The sequence below is a fragment of the Rhinolophus hipposideros genome, assembly GCF_964194185.1.
Source record: "Rhinolophus hipposideros genome assembly, chromosome: 2".
NCBI classification, from domain to species: Eukaryota; Metazoa; Chordata; class Mammalia; order Chiroptera; family Rhinolophidae; genus Rhinolophus; species Rhinolophus hipposideros.
Window position 1 is genome coordinate 9439031 of NC_138048.1, and position 20452 is coordinate 9459482.

The window sequence follows — 20452 nt, forward strand, 5'->3', positions numbered from 1 at the left end:
TTACTTTTATACTCTTACATTGGGAAAGATGCATGGCTGCCTTGTTTTCAGCATTTTCATAGACATTATCATTGCAAATACTCTGCTTTATTTTGCTCATTATATAGTTTGCCATCCAGTGCAAGCTGAAGGGAAGGAAAGTCTGAGGCTCTTTTTAGCCTGAAACAATCATTTAAGCAAAACCACTTTATTCAATTATATATCTCTTTATGACTTTATTAACCAATATAATTTATCAACAAGAATAATTTTTCCTAACATATACCCTGAAACATTGCAATACTGAATATCTTCTGAAGCATTAAAACAAAATTGTATTTAGCAAGATTTTTATGTTTAGATTATTTGAATATTCTACTTAAAAAGTAGCAACCCAAACCACTAGAAAACTGGCGGTATGTACTAAAGCTTTATACCCTATGGTCCAGCTTGATATCCTATGGTTCTACTTCAGTGTACATACTTAATAGACTTACACATGTGTTCCTTCTTGTACTAGAATATTTATAGTAGCACTGTTCGTAATAGCCCCTTCTTAGAAATTACCCAAATGCTCATCAACTGTAGAATGAATTTTGGCATATTCATATAATGTAATACTGCATGGAAATTAAAATGAAAGATCTACCAAGTACATCTCAACAATAGGGTTGCTCAACAGTAGGGTTGAATGTGAGATACAGTACTGAGAAGTCTGAAAGAGCATGTGCTACCCTGTATGGTTCTGTTTGTGTCAGGTGTAAGATTAGGCAGAAAGTCATCGAAGCTGTTGGAGGTTCCGATAGTGATGGGGGAGGGGACTTCCGGAGTGCAGTTAATGCTGTTTCCTGATACAGGTGTGTGCAGTTGGTGAGAACTCATCAGGCTGAAGAATTATATTTTGTGCACTTTGCTTTATGTATAGTCATAAAAGCTTTTAAAAACCAACATTTATATACTGTAAACTTACTGTATTATCCATTTGATGATAATTGAGGTGCTAGTCTGCATGCACTGTTATTGTTCAGCATCCTTGTTTAACCACCAGGGAATCACAGCAAAGAGAAGACAGGTGGGCATCCGGTTTCTGAGTCTGCTGGGCACTGGTCGTTTTCTTGGGCTGCCTCCATCCTGGCCCCAAGTGCCCCGGTCAGAAGCTAGAGACCAGGATTCCTGAGTGCAGAGCAAGCGTCCTTTCCATAAGAAGATTAGCCCTGGAAGGTGATGGCTTTAAGGCAGCACCTATTTAAGGGACCAGACTTCTGCAAAACAAATGGGCCAAGCCCATTATGCTACCTCACAGACTGTGCATGAAACAAAGTAAATGTGCACTGAGGTGTCAGTGACTCACATCGGAGGGAAGACGAATTAGTAAGCTATTTGAGCAAGTTATTCTTTTTTTTAGCATAGTCCACAGGAAAGATTATATTTAATAATGTAAGACCTATTTTTTAAAAGGCTACAGTCAATTTCCATTATGCAGAAAGATTTGGTTTTTGGGCTTTTAGCTTAATGTGTATTTGATTTTTATAAATTTTAAGTTTAAAAATACACGCTTGTCATAACACATTCAACTACAGAAATGATTAAAAAGCAAAACCTTTTTAAAGTTCCACTTGTAGACTCTTTTTTCTGTCTGTACATACCACAAATATATTGATTCTAAGACGCATTTTATTACCCCATGTTTTAATGTCTCTGAAATTGGGATGTGTCTTTCAATTGCTGTCCACCAGGTGGCAGTCATGGTGGAGCTGTCATCACCAGGAAATGGGAAATGGCCCTCGCTCTTCCTGTCTGCACTTCAGTTGAGTTATATGCCTTGTTAGTACTAGGTTGAATTTAATTGCTGTTATAAGTGTATTGAAAAGAGCTGTACTTTGTGATTTGGCATTAAAACAAAATATGTGTGTGCAGAAAAGGCAGCAGTGTGTAAATTTAACATGAGTGAAGTAAATATTTGTTGTTGGAATGATAACCACAGTTCTGTTTCCCTGCAAAGTAAAAACCAAATGCTTTGTGGAATCAAGAAGGGGAACTATTTTAAGAATAAATGAAGGTATGCTGCGTTTTATTCCTGATACATATGCACAAGCATTCCCTGTCACAAACTAAGCAATGCAACTCCAGGCAGGAGAAATTGCCGTATCCTGTGGCAATAGGTGGTTGGTGTAACCAATAGACCATATAGACTGTTGTTAAGGTACTGTGTCATAGCTTTAATTGCTCATTTATTCTTATAAATGAATTTAATGAATTTGATCATCTTTTTTTGTGTTTATTCAGTGTTCTCCATCTGTTGAGATAGTCATTTGAGTTTTAATCTATTAATATAACACTTTATATTAATACATTTTCTGATGTCAAAACATCCTATATTTCTGGGAAAGCAACTTGCTGTTTTCTTCTCAAATTAATAATTATCTTGTGGACACTGTTTCAATTTAGTGCATATAGGCTTACCTCCTCCTTTTCAATGATTGCATTTTTCTATTGTATAAATATACTATCCTTTTTTAAATGGCTGCCTTATTGCTGTGTATGGTTTGAAGTTTTTGCTATTAAAAACAATGTATCAGGGGACATCTTTTACATATACCTTTATTTATTCAGGCTAGTGTTTCTATAGAATAAATTCCTAGAAATTCTGTGCATTTTCAGTTTGATAACATAAAAGAAATTTAACAGTTAATTTAAAAAAAGTATTTGCTTGGTTTAGAAATGTCAATCATTGTTGGAAAATATACCAGATTGCTAATAGTGGTTGTCTTTGGGGTGATGGGCGGATGTGTGATTTTTTTCCCAAAAACTTGAATAGTAAAAACAGAACTTACTTTGAAAAACTACATGCTTATGAAACCAAATACTGAAATTTATGAAATTAAAAATAAACCTTAGAAGTTCCGGGATGGTGAGCGGTTGGAGGGTAGGAACTGTTGAGTTGTCAGATAATTCACCTAGCATCAAGCAAAGCACATGAAATAGGTTCAATAGATGTTTATACAATAACTGATTTGGGGGTTTTAATAGAGGAAAAAACTGATTGCCGATTCTTTTTCAGGGTTTCTTGATTAACTCAAAACCAGAGAATGCCTGTGAACCGATAGTGCCCCCACCACTAAAAGACAATTCATCTGGGACTTTCATCGTGTTAATTAGAAGACTTGATTGTAATTTTGATATAAAGGTAATGTTTGCTTTTTAAATTTTTTTGTTACTGTTTGTTAAGTTAGTTACTGTTTGTTAACTTAAATACTCCCTTGTTTCAGAAAGGATTTAAGAAAGTTTACACAATTCATTCAGATTAAAAAAGGAAAGGACTGAAGTCAAAAAGAAACTAGGAGATGGTGAAAGCAAAACAAATAGAGGAGCAGGTTTACTTCAGTCTTAATCATTTGCTATGAAATGTATTCTCAGCTTTTTGCAGCCAGTACGAAGGGGAAGATACCTTCAGTGTCATGACCCACAGTGTTAGTGAGATCGACACCAAGCAAATTGACTAGGTTCTGAACAGTTACTAGTAGTTCTAAGAATTTCCAGGTGGCTGTTGGGCATCTATGAACTGTGGTTTGAATGGTGGCATCTTGCTTGATCTGACCCGGGAATGGAAACGTTAACCTTTAGTTTTATGCCTCCACCCTCCCAGTTCAGCGCTACACCTCTGTCTGTATCTCTCTTGACATTGGGATTTCTCTATTGTAATATGCTGAGCCTGTCACCTGTGTAAAGCTGTCTCCCTGGCGTGCCTTAAGCTGGCATTTCAGACAGTGAAGCGCAGTTTTGGCCATAGGACCTCACTATAATCAGTGCTGTTGTAAAGGTGTGGTTTTTTGATACTTTTAATACTGTCTTTACAAATCTGTTTTTGGATTGGCAGTGGCAGAAGAGAGCCACATTGTGGCCTGTATAAAATAAGCCTTGATGTTTCTTTTAGTTTATTACCTCAGCCCTGGGTGTCATGTAATTTCTTGCATGTATCTGAGAGAGTAGACATGGGATATTATTTCATGGCTTCCCATAGCCTGATCTTAGATAATTTGTCTGCTTGGTAGGAGAGGCTGCCCTGACTCCTACTGTGCCGAAATTTTCTCTCTAATCCTTTCATTTCATAAAAGAAATGACACCTCCACTGTGAAGTTATTAAAGAAATAAAATAATAACTGTAAAGTGGTTTGAAATGTAGAGCACTTTGTAAATTATACTGTGTTTCCCCGAAAATAAGACCAAGCCGGGACAATCAGCTCTAATGCATCTTTTGGAGAAAAATTAATATAAGGCCCAGTATCATATCAGATCATATCATTATTATGTAACACCCGATCTTATGTTAAAATAAGACCAGGTCTTATATTAATTTTTGCTCCAAAAGACGCATTAGAGCTGATTGTCCGGCTTGGTCTTATTTTCGGGGAAACACGGTAGGTATTGTTACTGTTGTATATTAATTACAAATCTAAACTCTCAATTGCCTTTAAATTAGAACTTGAAGTCAAATGTATATTTCCTGCTCTTCAGAGATATGTTTATAATAGTTTGAATTTAAATGATTGTAAGATTTGATCCAGAACTAAGCTATAATAATTACAGATTGTTCCAACAAAATGAAATATTATTGTAATAATTTCATTAATTTCTTGCCTCTGAGAAATTAAAAATAAACTAAATTTGCTGATTCCAAGGTTTATTGCACTATTATGCTATGTAATTTTTGGCTCAATTCAGTCTTTGGTAACTGGAAACCAGAATACCTTTAAAGCTTCTTAAAAACTGTTTTATAACTTTCTTTTTTAGGTGGCAATGGGAGGTTTCACTGCAAAATTTAGGAAAATACTGTCACATGAAACGAAAACACATTTCAGGAATGAATGAATAGCTATGCTTGTTAGTCTTGGGCCCTGAGTGAATTGGACAATGCCCTCTCTCATTGGTGAGGGCTGATTTTATTTATTCAGTCTACTGAATCAAATGCCAATCTCTTCCAGAAACCCCCTTATACATACCACCCCCAAATAATGTTATACCAGCTCTCTGGGCATTTCTTAGCTCAGTCCAGTTGGCACATAAAATTCACTATTTCCTTGACCTTTCAGAAACTAAATTATTGACTGATAATTCACATTGTGTCAGTTGATGTGTAAAATTTCTGATTTATCTTATAAAGGAAAGTTTAAGGCATGTCAATGTATAATATATAAAATACAAGTTTCACAAATACACAAGTATAAGAATTATGGATTACCTACCAAAGTAGTGTGAATTGGTAAATGTAATTCCTCATGGTTACTGGAAGAACAACTGGAATCTTGTCCCAGAGAGAATTTCCTTTCTGAGGGTGGTTAGTGGTTACTGGTGGTAGATGGGCTATTAGCTTTATTAACTATAATCTTCAGATCAGAAATCTATGCCTGTATTTTCTGGGCATCCAAATTGATGTTTATATACAGTTTTGTATTAGGTATGTTATGGAACCTAATCATTTACAATGTATGTATAGTACTTCTTTCCTGAATTGCAAATAAATAGCTCTTTGTAGGTAATAAGTAGTGGTTCATTCATATATATTTATAATTTTGTGTGAATGTAGCCACTTAAGAAAATAGTTGGGAAAATGACTCCTTTCCTTATTCCTGAGATAGCGAACTGGGACCGAGTACTGAGAAAAGCTTACTTCTGTACCGTATAGAATGCTGCCTCTGATAGTAGTTGCAGGGTTATTTTTTGCCAGGCTTCCTACCTGAAGTGACAAATTATCTCAGACAAATGAGATTTGGCTCTGTCCTATAAAGCTTTCCTTGGAGAAAGGAACCCTTTCCATTGTAGACAGCACAAAAGAAAAGAAAGAAGAAATAAAATTTTAACAAGATACTTTAGATGATTAATGGTGGGTGGTGGGTATTTCAGGGTTTTACTTTTTGTAAACTCTAGATTTTTTTGGAAGATGACTATTGTAGTGTAGTTAAAGAAACCTGGATATCTCTTATTTCTTCTGTAAAAGTAAATGAGGAAGTGAAAATTGTGTGCTATAATAAAGAAAACGGCAGATTTTCTATATAAAAACTATCCCAAGTATTTTGTGACTGAGAGCAAGCCAAATAAGATGGCAGACATGCAATTAATAATTTTTGGAGAGTAGGAAACTGAATTGTTTGTAGCATTCTGAAATAAAGAGAGCTCTGTTTTAATTTTGTAATCCTCTATTGGGAGAGGCACATTTGAGCTTTTTAACATATCTTGCCCTGAAGAGATGCAGGAAAACACATATTCGGAAAGCAGTATTTGGATATGTGGAACGTCCAGAAGGCCAGTAAGAAGAACTGTTGATTACATGCTAGCTGTTGTTCTGAAAACAATCACTTTTTACTCACACTGACAAAAACTGTGTCCTCTGAAAAATACAGCTCTGTAGAGAAAAAGCAAAACGTCTTTGTACAGTGCTGTTCTTTACTGTGACAAACTATAATTGTTTGGAAATATTAGCTTTTGGTGAGTGAAGTTAAAACACATTGCTGGCTCTTTGGTAAATAAATTAAGGCTATGTTAAATCTTTTAATTGAAAATGACTTTTTAGCATTCTGAGGCCAAGAGTTCTCGGACTTGTGTTGGCATCCCAGTGGGAAATAGGACATTTTAAAAAAATTCGTGAAAATGTCTTCTTTCAAACATATTAAAATAATCACTTAAAAGATTATTTTTTCAGCACTGTACAAAAATGCCTGTGTTTATGACCAAATTAGATTAGTTATCAGAAATCTGTTCCATTGTCATTACAGTCCAAGATATTTCCACCATGTAGTTTTAATACTAAGTTAACAATATCTTCAAATAGTCAATTTATTTTAACTGAACTCTAAGGAAGCTTAGTAAACAGAAATGGTACAATGCATGTACTTTTGCTGAATTTTATTATCATCTTATGCTCTAATACCGTGTTTCCCTGAAAATAAGACCTATCTGGACAATCAGCTCTAATGTGTCTTTTGAAGCAAAAATTAATGTAAGACCTGGTATTATATTATAGCAAAATATTATATTACAGCAAAATATTATATTATAGCAAAATATATTATATAGCAAAATATGTTATGTTATGTTATGTTATGTTATGTTATGTTATGTTATGTTATGTTATGTTTTAGTAAGACCGGGTCTTATATTAATTTTTGCTCCAAAAGACGCATTAGAGATGATGGTCCAGCGAGGTCTTATTTTCGGGGAAACACGGTAATTATTTTTGAAAAATGTGGCTTCACAGTCATATAGGCCAGTTATCAAGAGGCTGAAAAGACTTAGATATTATTTCCTCTACTCTTTTTTTGGGGGTGGAATGGATGGAGTTACGTTTGGATTGCAGATATAAGGAAGATGTTGGTACTCATTTTCTGTTGGCACTTGACTTTTACAAAATTTAGTTGGGATACAAGTCCCTGCCTTACCTGACTTCTGCCTCTCAAGTCACATCTGTACTTTGCCTGTCCTCTGTCAACCTTACCCTGCAGGAATGTACAGGTCCCTACATGTGCTGAGCGGTCTCTCTCTCTGTCTTGGTTTCTCTCATGTCCTTCACCTGTAACATCCTCCCTCTTGTCTGTCTTGGGAATCTGACTGTGTTTTAGGTCTAAGATGAACTATCATCTCCTATCTGAAACCTTTCCTGATTTTTCTCCAAGGCAGAATAGATCATTTCTTTCATATATTAGGTTGGTACAAAAGTAATTGTGGTTTAAAGGGTTAAAAAAATGGCAAAAACTGCAATTGCTTTTGCACCAACCTAGTAGTACTTATTTAATCCCATGTCAGTCTCTGTGAAAGAAAAGATAATGTTTTCGATTCTGTAGTTCTAGTGCCTAATACATTTTATGGTACTTGGTAGCTGATTAATAAATTTTTGCTGCGTGAACTAATGTGCAAAACTGTAAGGGCTTACGATTAAATTTAACTAGATTAGGGAATAAACAATATTATTGGAACCTTCTATTGGCTTCATGTTCATTTCACTTAATGCTCTTGGGTATTTCTAAATCTAGATAATTTATTTGTCCCACAAACATTTTTCTCTAGGTTCAAATGTTTTATGAGAATTTTAAAAAGTTACCATAACCTTTTCTGGGGATTATTTGGGTGATGAGGTCATAAAAATAAATAATTTTGTTTTTGCAAAATTTTGTTATCTTACAAAATAGTCTTCTGTTTTCCTTACTAGGATTACTAGGATTTCCTTACCTTTCATTATTCTCTCTCAGGCCTCCATTTTCTGTCTTGTGTTTGAAAAAGCTTGTGATGGGAAAGGTTATTTGCTAAGGCCAGAGCAAACCCCAGCAGTACAGTGTGTTTCCTGTTTCTTTACTGTAAATTCTTTCTTTTTGCTCCGTTGTATTATTTTCTTTCCCTCTCTTGATTCTAGCCTAGAAAACTCATGGGTGTATCTTTTCTCATTTCAACTGCTTTAGAGCAGAGCTTATGTTTTCTGCAGTGTACTGAGCTTTTAGTACAGTGCCTAGAACACCAAAATTAAAGGGCAGTAAAGGGAGGAGTATCATCAGAGATCTGTCACTGGGTGGCACTGAGCACCAAAATTCTCATTGTAATTCCTCCATCAGTTATTTTTCAAGTGCAGTATAGTCCCTGTCATCACTTGGAAATTCGTAGTGGGCTGATAGCAAGTTCAGAGAGATATCCTTAAGTTGCACATAAGGTTCTTCCAACAAGCCTTAGTTACAGTGCTAAATGGGTTCAAATGGGGGGTCTGCTGTGTTAGGATGAGAAATAATTGAGATTTGATTGGATATGAATCCTGTTAGTATCCAAAGAATAAGAACTCAGATCAGGTCCTTCATTTTAATATGCACTTAAATATACGTGGGTAGCTAGAGGATATTATATGGATACCTTTGTTAACATTAAATTGCAATTCTGAAAATTAAGTATTTTGGCTGCTTTTAACTCATGTAGTTTATTTTAACTGGTACAGTTCATTGCAAAGTAAAAGTTTTTTTTTTTTTAAAGCATCTTTACTTCAGATTATAATAAGCATCCGAAATAGCTGCAGATAAAGTTTTATTTGGGTTTTCTTGATGTTACTGAGAATAAAAAGGATTACTTTTAGTTTTAATCTTTTGTACAAATCATGTGCCAATGCAGTATTAAAACTTTGGGAACAGCCACCTTCAAAGACCTATGAGCTAATGACTTTGATTTTGTGATGGTGTGTTGCAGAATATTCTTGTTACAGGGAGTGGAAAAGCACAAATCTCTTCTGATTGCAGACAACCTACAGAACATTAAGGACTCACTATATGAGTGGGTTTCAAACTCTTTTGACTGCAACCCACAGTAAGAAATTTATTTTTACTCATGCCCTAGCACATATACAACGCAGCCTATAATCAAGTTTCATGAAGCAGTACTTTCTTATACTACTTACAGATTTTCTTTTTACTTAAAAAAATAGTTCACTCAGGTCCACTAAGTTATTTTACTGCCCACAATTTTCACTACCCTCGTATTTACAAATTACTTTCCCATGTACCAAAGATTGACTTTTAAATGCTGCCACTGGAACGTAACATAATGTCTTAATTAATTTTTAAAGTTCCAGGGATTCTGGCTTCTGTTTTCAGCTATATTTGAAACAACTAACTATGGCTTTGCATATAAACAGATTTTACCAGCCCTATCAAAAATTTTTCTAATGAAACAAACTCAACTTATCTCTAAGTCTCAATAAACATACACAGTTGTAAATGCCATTTGTTAAAAGGTCAATACACTCAGAACATAACCCAAAATAAGAAAAGGAAACATACCTTTATACCTCCATAATAAGTGTCACAAAGCTTCAGCTTTAAAACCATATACTTTTCCTCACAATTTTTCTTGGAACTTTTATATACTTAATTTTTTCAAAGATTAGAATTCTTAAGTTTACTTCTCTGTTTACTAAGGATGGAGCGAAGGTGGAATGACACTATTTAGTGGTCTGCTAGTAGTAAGCACAGAGAGAGAGGAAGTGATATTTGACACGTAACATTAAGGAGAAAAACCACGTAAGGTCTGGTGAGGCACATTCATGATCCCCAAGTCACTGGAAAAGGTCAAATTACATTTGGTGCCTTTTACTTGAGAAAGCGGGGAAAGTGCAAAGTATTTCAGTAAAATTTTTATCCACAATGACCGAAGTAAAATTTTTGGCATTTTTTAAAAAAAGAACTAAGGACGTTTTATTTTTGTGGTATATCTTTCTGGGTAGGGCTGAATAGACAGTTACCTTAGTTGTGATTTAGTTTGACTAAACAGGTATTTATGTAAGAGATTCTTCTAGGCTTGAGATATATGCAAATAAACAAGATAGTTCCTTTCCTTAAGTAACATAAAGTTCGGCATTCACAATGCTTTAAATGTTATTTTATGAGATCTCTGTTTTTCAAGGTGACAATAGGCTTAGTTTTCTGATAATTAATGTTTCTACCAAAAAGCATGAAAAAATTATCTTTTGTTAATTTTTAGGGTAATACTTTCTAAATCATCACAAATTTAGTTTTCTAGTATTGTGATTTTCATTTATCTTTAACTGAAGCAGGATTTTGCTTTTATCTTTTTGAGAAATGGTGCGATTAGTTCACATTTATGTTATGTGATTAATGAACCATGGCAGTTGAAAATTATTCTATTTAAAGATAATTATGTGATGTTGGCTTGATTAAAATGTATCAGGTTGTCAAAAGACCCATATGAGTATTAAAAATATATTGCCCTCAAGACAAAAACTTGTGGTTTACATAACAAAGATGAAAACAGAGGTATCCTGTTGAAGTTACCATTGTTAGTAATTCTCAAGTGTTTTGTCTTAAACTATTTTAAAATAGCCCCATCTTTTATGTCTTATGATTTTCTTTTTCCCACAGCTTCATTCTTCTATATGTCTTCAAAATACAGTGATCATATTTAGGATATTTAATATTGATAAATACTATAAATAGTATAGGATATCAGTGTGTATATATGTAATATATTTTTCACTAGTATATTCTCTCTAATAATGTAGAGCACATGTTTACCTTTCCTAATTGTCTTCAAAATATTCTGTGTAACTGTTTTGTTTTTAACTGTTTCGGGATCCAATCATGGATCGCATATTGAATCAGTTGTCATGTCTCCTTTGATCTGCAACAGTTCTTGAACCTTTTTCTTCCACCTTTCTACTTGTGTTTCAGTTTAGATAATTTTTATTGCTATGTCTTCAGATTCACTGATCTTTTCTTCTACACTCTCTTCTGTTAAGCCCATCCACTGAACTTTTCATTTAGATATAGAATATTTCTTTTCTAGACATTTCATTTGGGTCTTTCAAAATATATGCTTGTGTGTGTGTGTGTGTGTGTGTGTCTGTGTGTGTGTGTGTAGATCCATCTCTCTCATGTTATGTTCACATTTTCTTTAAGATCCTTGACCATAATTTGTAATTTTTATATAACATATATTTAAAATATGTTATTTAAAATATATTGTAAATAAATACATAATTGTATTTATTTACATAAATACATAATTGTATTTGTTTTAAATATATTTACAATATATTCAAAATATATTGTAATATATTGTATTGAATATATTCAAAATATATTGTAAACAAATACGTAAAATAAATGTTATTTAAAATATATTGTAAATAAATACATAATTGTAATAAATTATTATCTGTAATAAGTGTTCTAAAGTGCTTATCTGCTAATTCCATATCCCTGTCATTTCTGGGCCTGTTATTCTTTTGACTGATTTTTTTCATGGTTATAGATCACATTTTCCTGCTTCTTTTACATGTCTAGTAATTTTTGCTTGGATGCTGACCCTTACATTATGTTGTTGAGTGACTGGGCTTTGTTGTCTTTCTTTAAAGAACATTTATTTTGTTTTGCTCTAAGTTACTTGCTGATGAGCTTGGTTCTTTTGAGGCTTGTTTTTAAAGGTAAGTTGAATAAGAGCAGCCTTTACTTGGTCTCTGGTCAAGATGGTGGAATAGGTAAATGCTATGCTGTCCCCCTCCCAGGACCACGTCAAAATTACAGAACAACCATCATTGAGAATCACCTGAACAGAAGTCCTATAACTAAAGATATACAGAAGAAGCAATATCGAGACTGGTAGGAGGGGCAGAGGTCCTGGTCTAATGCCCGCATGTGGTAGTTAAAAATCAGGAGGGCTCGCTTGGCTGTGGAGGTCCCCCTGAAGATCAAGGGGTCCCAGCTCCACACCAGACTCCTCAGCCCAGGGTTCCAGTGCCAGGAAGAGAAGTCCCCATAACTTCTGGTTGTGAAAACCAGCAGAGCTTGTGGCCGAGTGAGAGGATGGCTGGAGTTCTAGGAAGTCCTCTTAAAGGGCCCATGCACAGACTCACTGGTTCTGAACTCCAGTGCTGAGCAGCAGCTTGAAAGGTACCAGGGATACACCGGGAGAAACTGAATTGTCTGGCTATAGCGTGAGGGCTGGACGGGTAGCTTTCTCCCAAATAGAAATGCTGACAGAAGCCATTGTTCTTTGTTGAGCCCTTCCTCCTCCCATGTGTAGAAGCAGGCAGGTGCCATATCTGAGTCTCCATCAACCTGGCTAACACCGGTCATCCTGCCCTGGCGTTTCCCTGAGGCCTCACCCAACCCAACTTGCAGTCCCACTCAAGCCTCTTCCAGTGCCTTTTCCAGTGGCTTCTTTTCTCATGCTATGGGCTTGCCTAAAATTTCTCAAAGGTTCACAAACCTCAAACAAGCAGCATCGGCTTTGGTGAGACTTGTACCACTTGCTGAGCAGCTCCAACCTCAGCATTGGTGGCAGCCAGCCTCAGTTTGAGTCTTGACCTCTCCCAGACACGTAGCCCAGTGAGGGTGGCAGCCACATGTGGATTGCTTGCTGGCGCATTCCAGTTTGCCCCTGGCAATGCACAGGCTGCAATTGAACTTGGCCTGTGGCAGGACCCCTTCCAGGAAGTCCTGGGGCCAGCATGCCCAGTGGCCAGCTTAGGACCAAGCTGGAGCACCATTCGGCTGCCTCCAAAGATGACACACCCAAAGGCCAGAGTCGACAGGCACCAGAGCCCTGATAAAGCGGACCCTGCTCCTTAAGGTCAACCTCTGTACAACAGCTCCTCCACTGTAGTCATGATCAGATTTCAGTCATTTAGACTGAGGGTCAGTCGCTGGCAACAGCAGTCAAGTCTCAACTAAAGGAGGAGGGCACACACAACCCACACAAGGCACACACCTGGAGCACTTGGCTCAGGTGACCAGGGAAACTGTGCCATTGGAACCCACAGGGCACCTACTACATAAGACCATTTTACCAAGAATGAGAGACATAGCACCTCTACCTAACACTTAGAAACAAACACAAAGAATAAGCCAAAATGAGGAAACAAATAAATATGTTCCAAATGAAATAATAGAACAAAGCTCCAGAAAAAAAGGCTAAACAAATGGAGACAAGCAAGCTACTAGATGCAGAGTTCAAAACACTTGTTAAAAGGATGTTCAGTGATCTCTGGGAGAACTTCCAACAAAGAGACAGAAAACATAAAAATGGAGATAGAAAACATAAAAAAGAAGCATTTAGAAATGAAGACTACAATAACTAAAATGAAAACATTAAAGGGAATCAACAATAGATTAGATGAAGCAGAGGACTGAATTAACAATTTGGAAGATAAGATAGCAGAAAACATCTGATGAGAACAGCACAAAGAATCCAAAAGAATAAGGATAGTTTCGGGGGCCTCTGGGACACTGTATCAAGTGTACTAACATTATAAAGATATTAGAAAATGAAGAGAGAGAGCAAGGAATTGAAAACATATTTGAAGAAATAATGACAGAAAACTTCCTTAACCTGGCGAAGGAAATAGACATACAAGTCCAGAAGCTCAGAGAGTCCCAAACAAGATGAACCCAAAGACACCCACTCCAAGAAACATCATAATTAAAATGCCAAAGATATTAGCAAAATGTTAAAGACAGAGAGAATCTTAAAAGCAGCAAGAAAAAAATCAAAGCAGTTAGTTACTGTCTTATCGGGGCTCCCTTACAGAGCAGTTAGTTACCTGTAAGGGAGCCCCAATAAGACAGTCAGCTGATTTCTCAACAGAAACTTTGCAGGCCAGAAAGGACTGGCAGAAAATATTTAAAGTGATGAAAAGCAAGCATCTATTAATACAACCAAGATTACTCTACCCAGCAAAGCTATTGTTAAGAATCAAAGAACAGAGAAAGAGTTTCCCAGACAAGAATAAGCTAAAGGAGTTCAGCACCACCAAACCAGTACTACAAGAAATGTTAAAGGGACTTTTTTAAGAAGAAAAAAAAGATTAAAAAATATATGAATAATAAAATGGCAGTAACTGTGTATCTTATCAACAGTTACCTTAGATGTAAGTGGATTAAATACTACAATCAAAAGACATAGGGTGGCTGAATGGATGAGGAAACAAGACCCTTACGTATGCTGCGTACAAGAGAATCACTTCAGATAGAGACACACAGACTGAAAGTAAAGGAATGGAATAATTAATTTCATGAAAGTGAGAAAACAACAACAAAAAAAGCTGACAAAATAGACTTTAAAACCAAGGCTCTAACGAGACAAAGAAGGACCCAGTAATTCCATTTCTGGGTATTTATCTGAAGAAATTCAAAACACTAGTTCAAAAGGATGTTTACATCTATATGTTTCATTACATCATTATTTAAAATAGCAAAGAAATGGAAGCAACCTAAAAGTGTCCATTAACAGATGAATGGATAAGGAAGAAGTGGTACATATGAGTATATACAACAGAATATTACTCAGACATTAAAAAAATCATGAAACATTTTTTCCTAAGTCAGAATAGTTGAATCTCCCTAACAATTGATTACGTCTTCCTCTATTTCTATTCCTATTACTTTACTTGCTTTAGTAAATAAAATTGTAGCTTGTCACTGAAATTTTCCTCTCTGTCACATATATTTTTATTCTATATGGATTACTCACAACCTGACATTTCAGTCTATTCTTTTAGCTTCCCAATTATAATACCTGACATTTCAGTCTATTCTTTTAGCTTCCCAATTATAATACCTGACTTCTAATAAAAATGTTGAAATAAGAACTAAATTTAAGGTTGTATTGCCATTAAAATTAGAAGAGAATATATTTAAGATAACTTCTATTCTGAATCAAACATCTTGTGTCCATCACCTGAAGACAAACATTCTCAGAAACAAGGGGCATCTGCAGGAGCTGCGAGTATAAGCATCACCTGTCAGTCTGAGCCAATCCTGGTTCTGAGGTTACCTTTTCACTGTTGTTCAAACGTTGCAGTTGTTCTTCATGCAAGGGAAAAGCAACACTAATTCAGTGAAAGGCTTTAGGACTTGAAATGCATTTCGAATAAAAAACGTTCATGTTCCAAGTGTGTCTCATTTTACATGAGCATCCAGCCTGCTGTCTGATACAAAATTGGGTTCTTTTCAAGGTTCTTTTCCAGCAGAGTCACCTCTGTTGCACTTTACCATTCTTGCAGGCATATAACCCAGAAATATACACAGGTCTGCTTATTTGTAGTGTCGCTGCCCAGAGGGAAAAACAAAGTACACTTAACTTAGTTCACATATAGATGTTAAAGGAATTGAAGACTATAGGAAATATAAAAAAATATGAATGGTTTATGATTTATTAGAAGTTCATTGTCAACAACCAGGTGGCTATATTTTTTTCAGCTATGTGTTGAATGAATAAATGATTTAATTTGCTGAAAATCTCTAAATTTTTATCTCAAGTCCTACCTAGGAAATCTATGTATAGAAACCTTGTTACCTCTTAAATTTAGTGTGCTCAAAGCCATTCCCTTTTTCTTCCTTCTTAAAGTAAGCTCTGTTTCTCAGCTTTCCCATTTTTGGATAAACATATTTCCCAAGTTCCTTAGGTTCAAAAATTGGTTGTGGAGAAGAATAAAAGAGGGTGTTTTTTCACATATTGCCATCATCCTGCTTTGTCGTAACAGCTTCCGAATCTTCTCCGTATCAATCCAAGCATTACCAGATTGTTCTAAAACATTGCTTTAGTGATGTCAAGTGCCTACTGGGAACCGTCCACAGAGGAGACCCCCACATCTGCTTTTCTGGATGGCCTTCAACATTCTGCACAGTCTGTCTCTTTTTCCTACCTCTCCTCACTTCTGATTTTCCAATAGCAGCAGCACAAACCAGTAACAATGACAATAATAACTAGCCCTTATTTAATATGTGCCAGGCACTGCCAAAGCGCTATTTTAAGTGCTTTAGATAAGTCATTTAATTCTCGGAACAACTCTTTAAGTTGGTATATTAATAATGCTCATTTTACAGAAGTTAAGTTACTTGCCTATAAACGGTTTGTATATGAAGAGTCAGAATTTAAATACAAAAAAATCTAGTTCCAAGTTTCTATATTTTTAGCTCCTCTCCTGTTCTTCCTTTTGGTAATAGACTTATTTACTAAGGTCGCTCTTTGTGTTTTCTTGTTTGTTTTGTTTTGAATATGCTTGCTAGATTTTGCCTTTTGTCTTGTTCTTTCTCTCTAACACCCATATGAGAAATTTCCCCCAACTCTTTCCACTGTTAACCCAAATTTTCTCTCCGTTGAATTATAATTGGTCCCATAAAATCTGCCATAGGTATTTTAGTCCACAGCCTTTTCTCTGGGAAGTTTCTGTAACCTCTACAACAATATTTTAGCATTTTCCTTCTTGCTTATACTCTGTTTTGTGTACGGTAGTCCCCAGTTATCTTCACGGGATACATTCCAAGGCCCCAGTGGATGTCTGAAACCATGGGTTGTACCGAACCCTACACACACACACTTTTTTCCTATACATACCTATGATAAGCTTTGGTTTATAAATTACGCACATTTAAGAGATCGACAGCAACAATAATAAAGTAGAATAATTATAACAATATACTGTGATAGAAATGATGTGAATGTGGTCTCTCTCTTGGATAACTGATCTGGTAGCCCAGATGGCTACTAATGGGTGGGTAGTGTATATAGCCTGGATGTGCTGGACCAACAGGTCCTGGTGGGATGGAGCGGGATTCGGGAGATTTTATCACGCTACTCAGAATGGCACACAGTTTCAAACTATGAATTGTTTCTGGAATTTTCCGTTTAATATTTCCTGACTATGGTTGAGCACAGGTAATTAAAACTGTAAAGTGAAATAGCAGATAAAGCGGGGACGACGACGACTAACTAGGTTTTGTTTTGCCCACAAGATTTTAATGTTTTTTTGTCTGGATGTTTTTTCATTTCAATTTCTCTTCCCAGACATTTGTAAAATGTTAAATAAGGTTAGTAATCCTGTTTCTCATCCTAATTCATTAAGAGACCCCATGCTTTTCTACCTAATCAAATAAAGTTGTGTTCAAATCTCAGCTCTGCCTAACCTAAGCGTAACCTTAGGGCAATTTCATTTACCCATCTGTCCTCATTTCTAAAATGTAGAAAAGAATATCTACATTGTAGAGTTGTGTTAGTTTTTAGAGATAATATACATGTATATAAATCTTTAGCACATAATGGCTTTTTTTATTCTCATAGCCTTTGGTCTGGAGCCTTGTTAAATATATTCTATCAACAGTTTCCCCCCAACTCCTCATGCCTACATGTTCCTTAAAAGATCTCTACTTATGATCATCTTGACTGCGTAATCAAGCCTGTCTTATTTGTGTTCGTATTCAGAGTTTGTCCAGTCTGGAAGTAAGATGTGCTGTTGTGTCATTTCCAGAGTTCCTTTTAGGACTTGTTTTATTGAAAGCTCTTCTGTTAGCGGTCTGCTGCCTTCTGACGGATGAGCTCTGGATGATAATAAACAGCAGTCCCGTATTTCTTGAAAATTCTTGGTTAGGTGCCTGCCACGTGGTCTACATTATTTAGTTGCAGTTAATTTGTTGATTAGATGTAAAATATGTAAAACATGGAGTGCCTTTACCACAATCTGAGCTGATATCTCTGATCAGTCTCTTTATAAAGGCAGTTTGGCAATATGATTCAGAAGGCTTTTTCAGTTTTGTTGGCTTTAGAATTCAGATTTGTTCACTGTGCATGCTTTTTATTCAAGAATCTTTTGAGTTCTTTGCTTCTATCCGGCATCATGTGTTTGAGGTTGCATTTTATGAATGTGAAACCTTTCACATGCTTACTGAATGATTTAGGTTTTATTTCTGCCTCATGTGTTCTTAAACGTACCAGCTGCTGCTTAGTTAAAAATGTAATTTAGTTTGACTGACACATGAGGTTTATAGTTCATAAACATGGATATATTTTCCTTGTTTGTATTCATACGTCTGTTGGTCCATATGTTAACGTATTTCTTGATTTAATTTCATTATTTTAGAAACCAATAAAAACAACAAAAGCCTTGTGAAAGACTTGTTATTTTTTTGAAAGCATGTTTCTATTTTTTTGGAATTCACACTTGTGCTTACACAATTTCTTTCTATATCAGTGTTTTCTAAGTTCTCTATTTTAGGAATTTTAATTTTTTAGCAGAGAACAGCTTTTGATACTGATATAATTTTATTTTGTATTTATGGAAACAATGGCATTTTGAATGTGTGAAAGAAACATTTCTCCTCAGTTGCTTGGTGTTGTGTTAAGAATTGAATGGCCAGATTTAATTACATACATAGTAGATTGTTGTAAATCCATTAATTTATATTGGTGGTTCTTAACAATTTGGGGGTCAGAAAGCCTCCTGTAAAATTGATGTTTACTTTGTTCCTTCTTACCAATGATTATGCATTAGTTGGCTTTAAAAAGAAACATAAACTTGTTTTACTTTAGCAGAGAACAGCTTTTGATAATCAATTTTATATTTATTAAATTATATCTCTGGGAACAGTTGTTTTTGGGTGTGTGAAAGAAACATTTCTCCTCAGTTAGCTTTTTGAAACAGTTAAAATAGTCACTAAAGCATCAGATAAACTAATAGCAACCCCAACCAACTATACTTTTGTTTACATAAAAGCTAAGTGACGTCTGTATGGCTATGTAATAGATTAATATATAAGTAAGAAATAAGGTTTAGAAATTATAATATCCTTTTAGAAAGATTTCCCTTCTCCCCTTGAAAAGCAGTAATACACGTGTATATGGGGAAGGGGCTGTGCGGCTGGCATTTTCTCAGTTTTAGTTGGATAACAAAATCCACCTAAAAATAAAAATGTGCACATTGACAAAACACAGTTAATTTACGTTCTGCAGTATTGTCCTCTTCTTGCATGACTGCAAAACATTGCTTACAACAGGTTTGTTGGCTGGTTGATTATCTTGCTGTTATTCCTAACATTACAGCAGTTGGTCCTGTGTTGGCCAACTATTTATCCTATTTTAATTAGTTCTTTAAAAATCTCTGCCTAATTTTCTCTCTTGTGTTTGTAATATTATAATGTGAGCTATTAACTTAAGCACATCTTATATATTTATTCATTCAGCTAATATTTAATGAGTGTCTACTATTGTGTCAGGCTGTTTGATAGATGCTATAGAGGCTGTAGAAATAAACAAAATATTAATTCTTTTAGGCACTCTTCTCTCTGACAGTTCAGTTTTTTTAAGTGACAGAATAAAATTATTCTGATCCACATTATTGTCCCTTTGAGAAACCCAACTTGCATTTGTGGAATAGTTTTAGAGAAATCAAGGGTAATGTAAAAGAATTTTACTCTATGCAAAGCCAACTTCCCTGATTGGGATTGAACATATAAGCCTCATTTCTTTTTCCTAGCATTCACTATGTAGTGATCATAAGGTGATACATTTCAAGTTTCTTACATGTTAAGTATTCAAAACTGCGTGTGCATATGTATTATATATGTATGTATATGTATCCTACCCAATTTTCACTTTATTTAACCAATATGCAAATAATGATCTGATCCTTTGTTTTCCCCGGTGGTCCAAAGGTTATATAACAAGTAGCTTAGGTCTGGGTTTATTATTTAAAACGGATTGTTATTTTTAAAGTGAGGTGTGGTAACATGTTTGCTTATTTTTAGATTCCTCACGTAAGGAAATTCTGTCACATATCTAGCCATACTCTTGTAATACAAAGGTTACTATTGTGTAGACTAGCTTCAGGAAAGGTTAAATAGCTAGGTAGAACCAAAGTGATCAGCTTTAGGCCGGAGATATTTTTAATCCTTTCAAAGCTTTAGAAAGGAATTTTAAAGAACATGGTTGATGATGAAGCTAATAAAAAAAAAAAGCTTTTATTTGACTCATTTGTACACGTTAGGCATGGTATAAAGCATTTTAAACCATTTTTTACATATGAGAAAAATATTTTGTCAGTCTCATTTTAAAATTGGAGAAACTGAGAAATAAGGAAGAAAAGTAATTTGCGCAAATTATCCCACTAATAAGTAGTGGAGGTAGGTTTGAGTTCCCAAGTCTGAAGACTCGAGCTTGA

At 35.2% G+C, this 20452-nt stretch overlaps 1 protein-coding gene across 7 annotated transcripts in view; it reads left to right on the top strand.

The window, feature by feature from the left end:
- Positions 1-20452, top strand: part of RNF13 (ring finger protein 13) — a 124525-nt gene that overhangs the window by 60051 nt on the left and 44022 nt on the right. For 6 of the 7 annotated variants that reach the window (XM_081026497.1, XM_081026499.1, XM_081026498.1 and 3 more), the window contains exon 4: positions 3041-3166. In XM_081026497.1, the coding sequence (XP_080882623.1) occupies positions 3041-3166 (126 nt within the window). Of the gene's footprint in view, positions 1-1721; positions 1787-3040; positions 3167-20452 lie in introns of those variants that run through there. The other variant, XM_081026500.1, reaches the window with a different exon arrangement.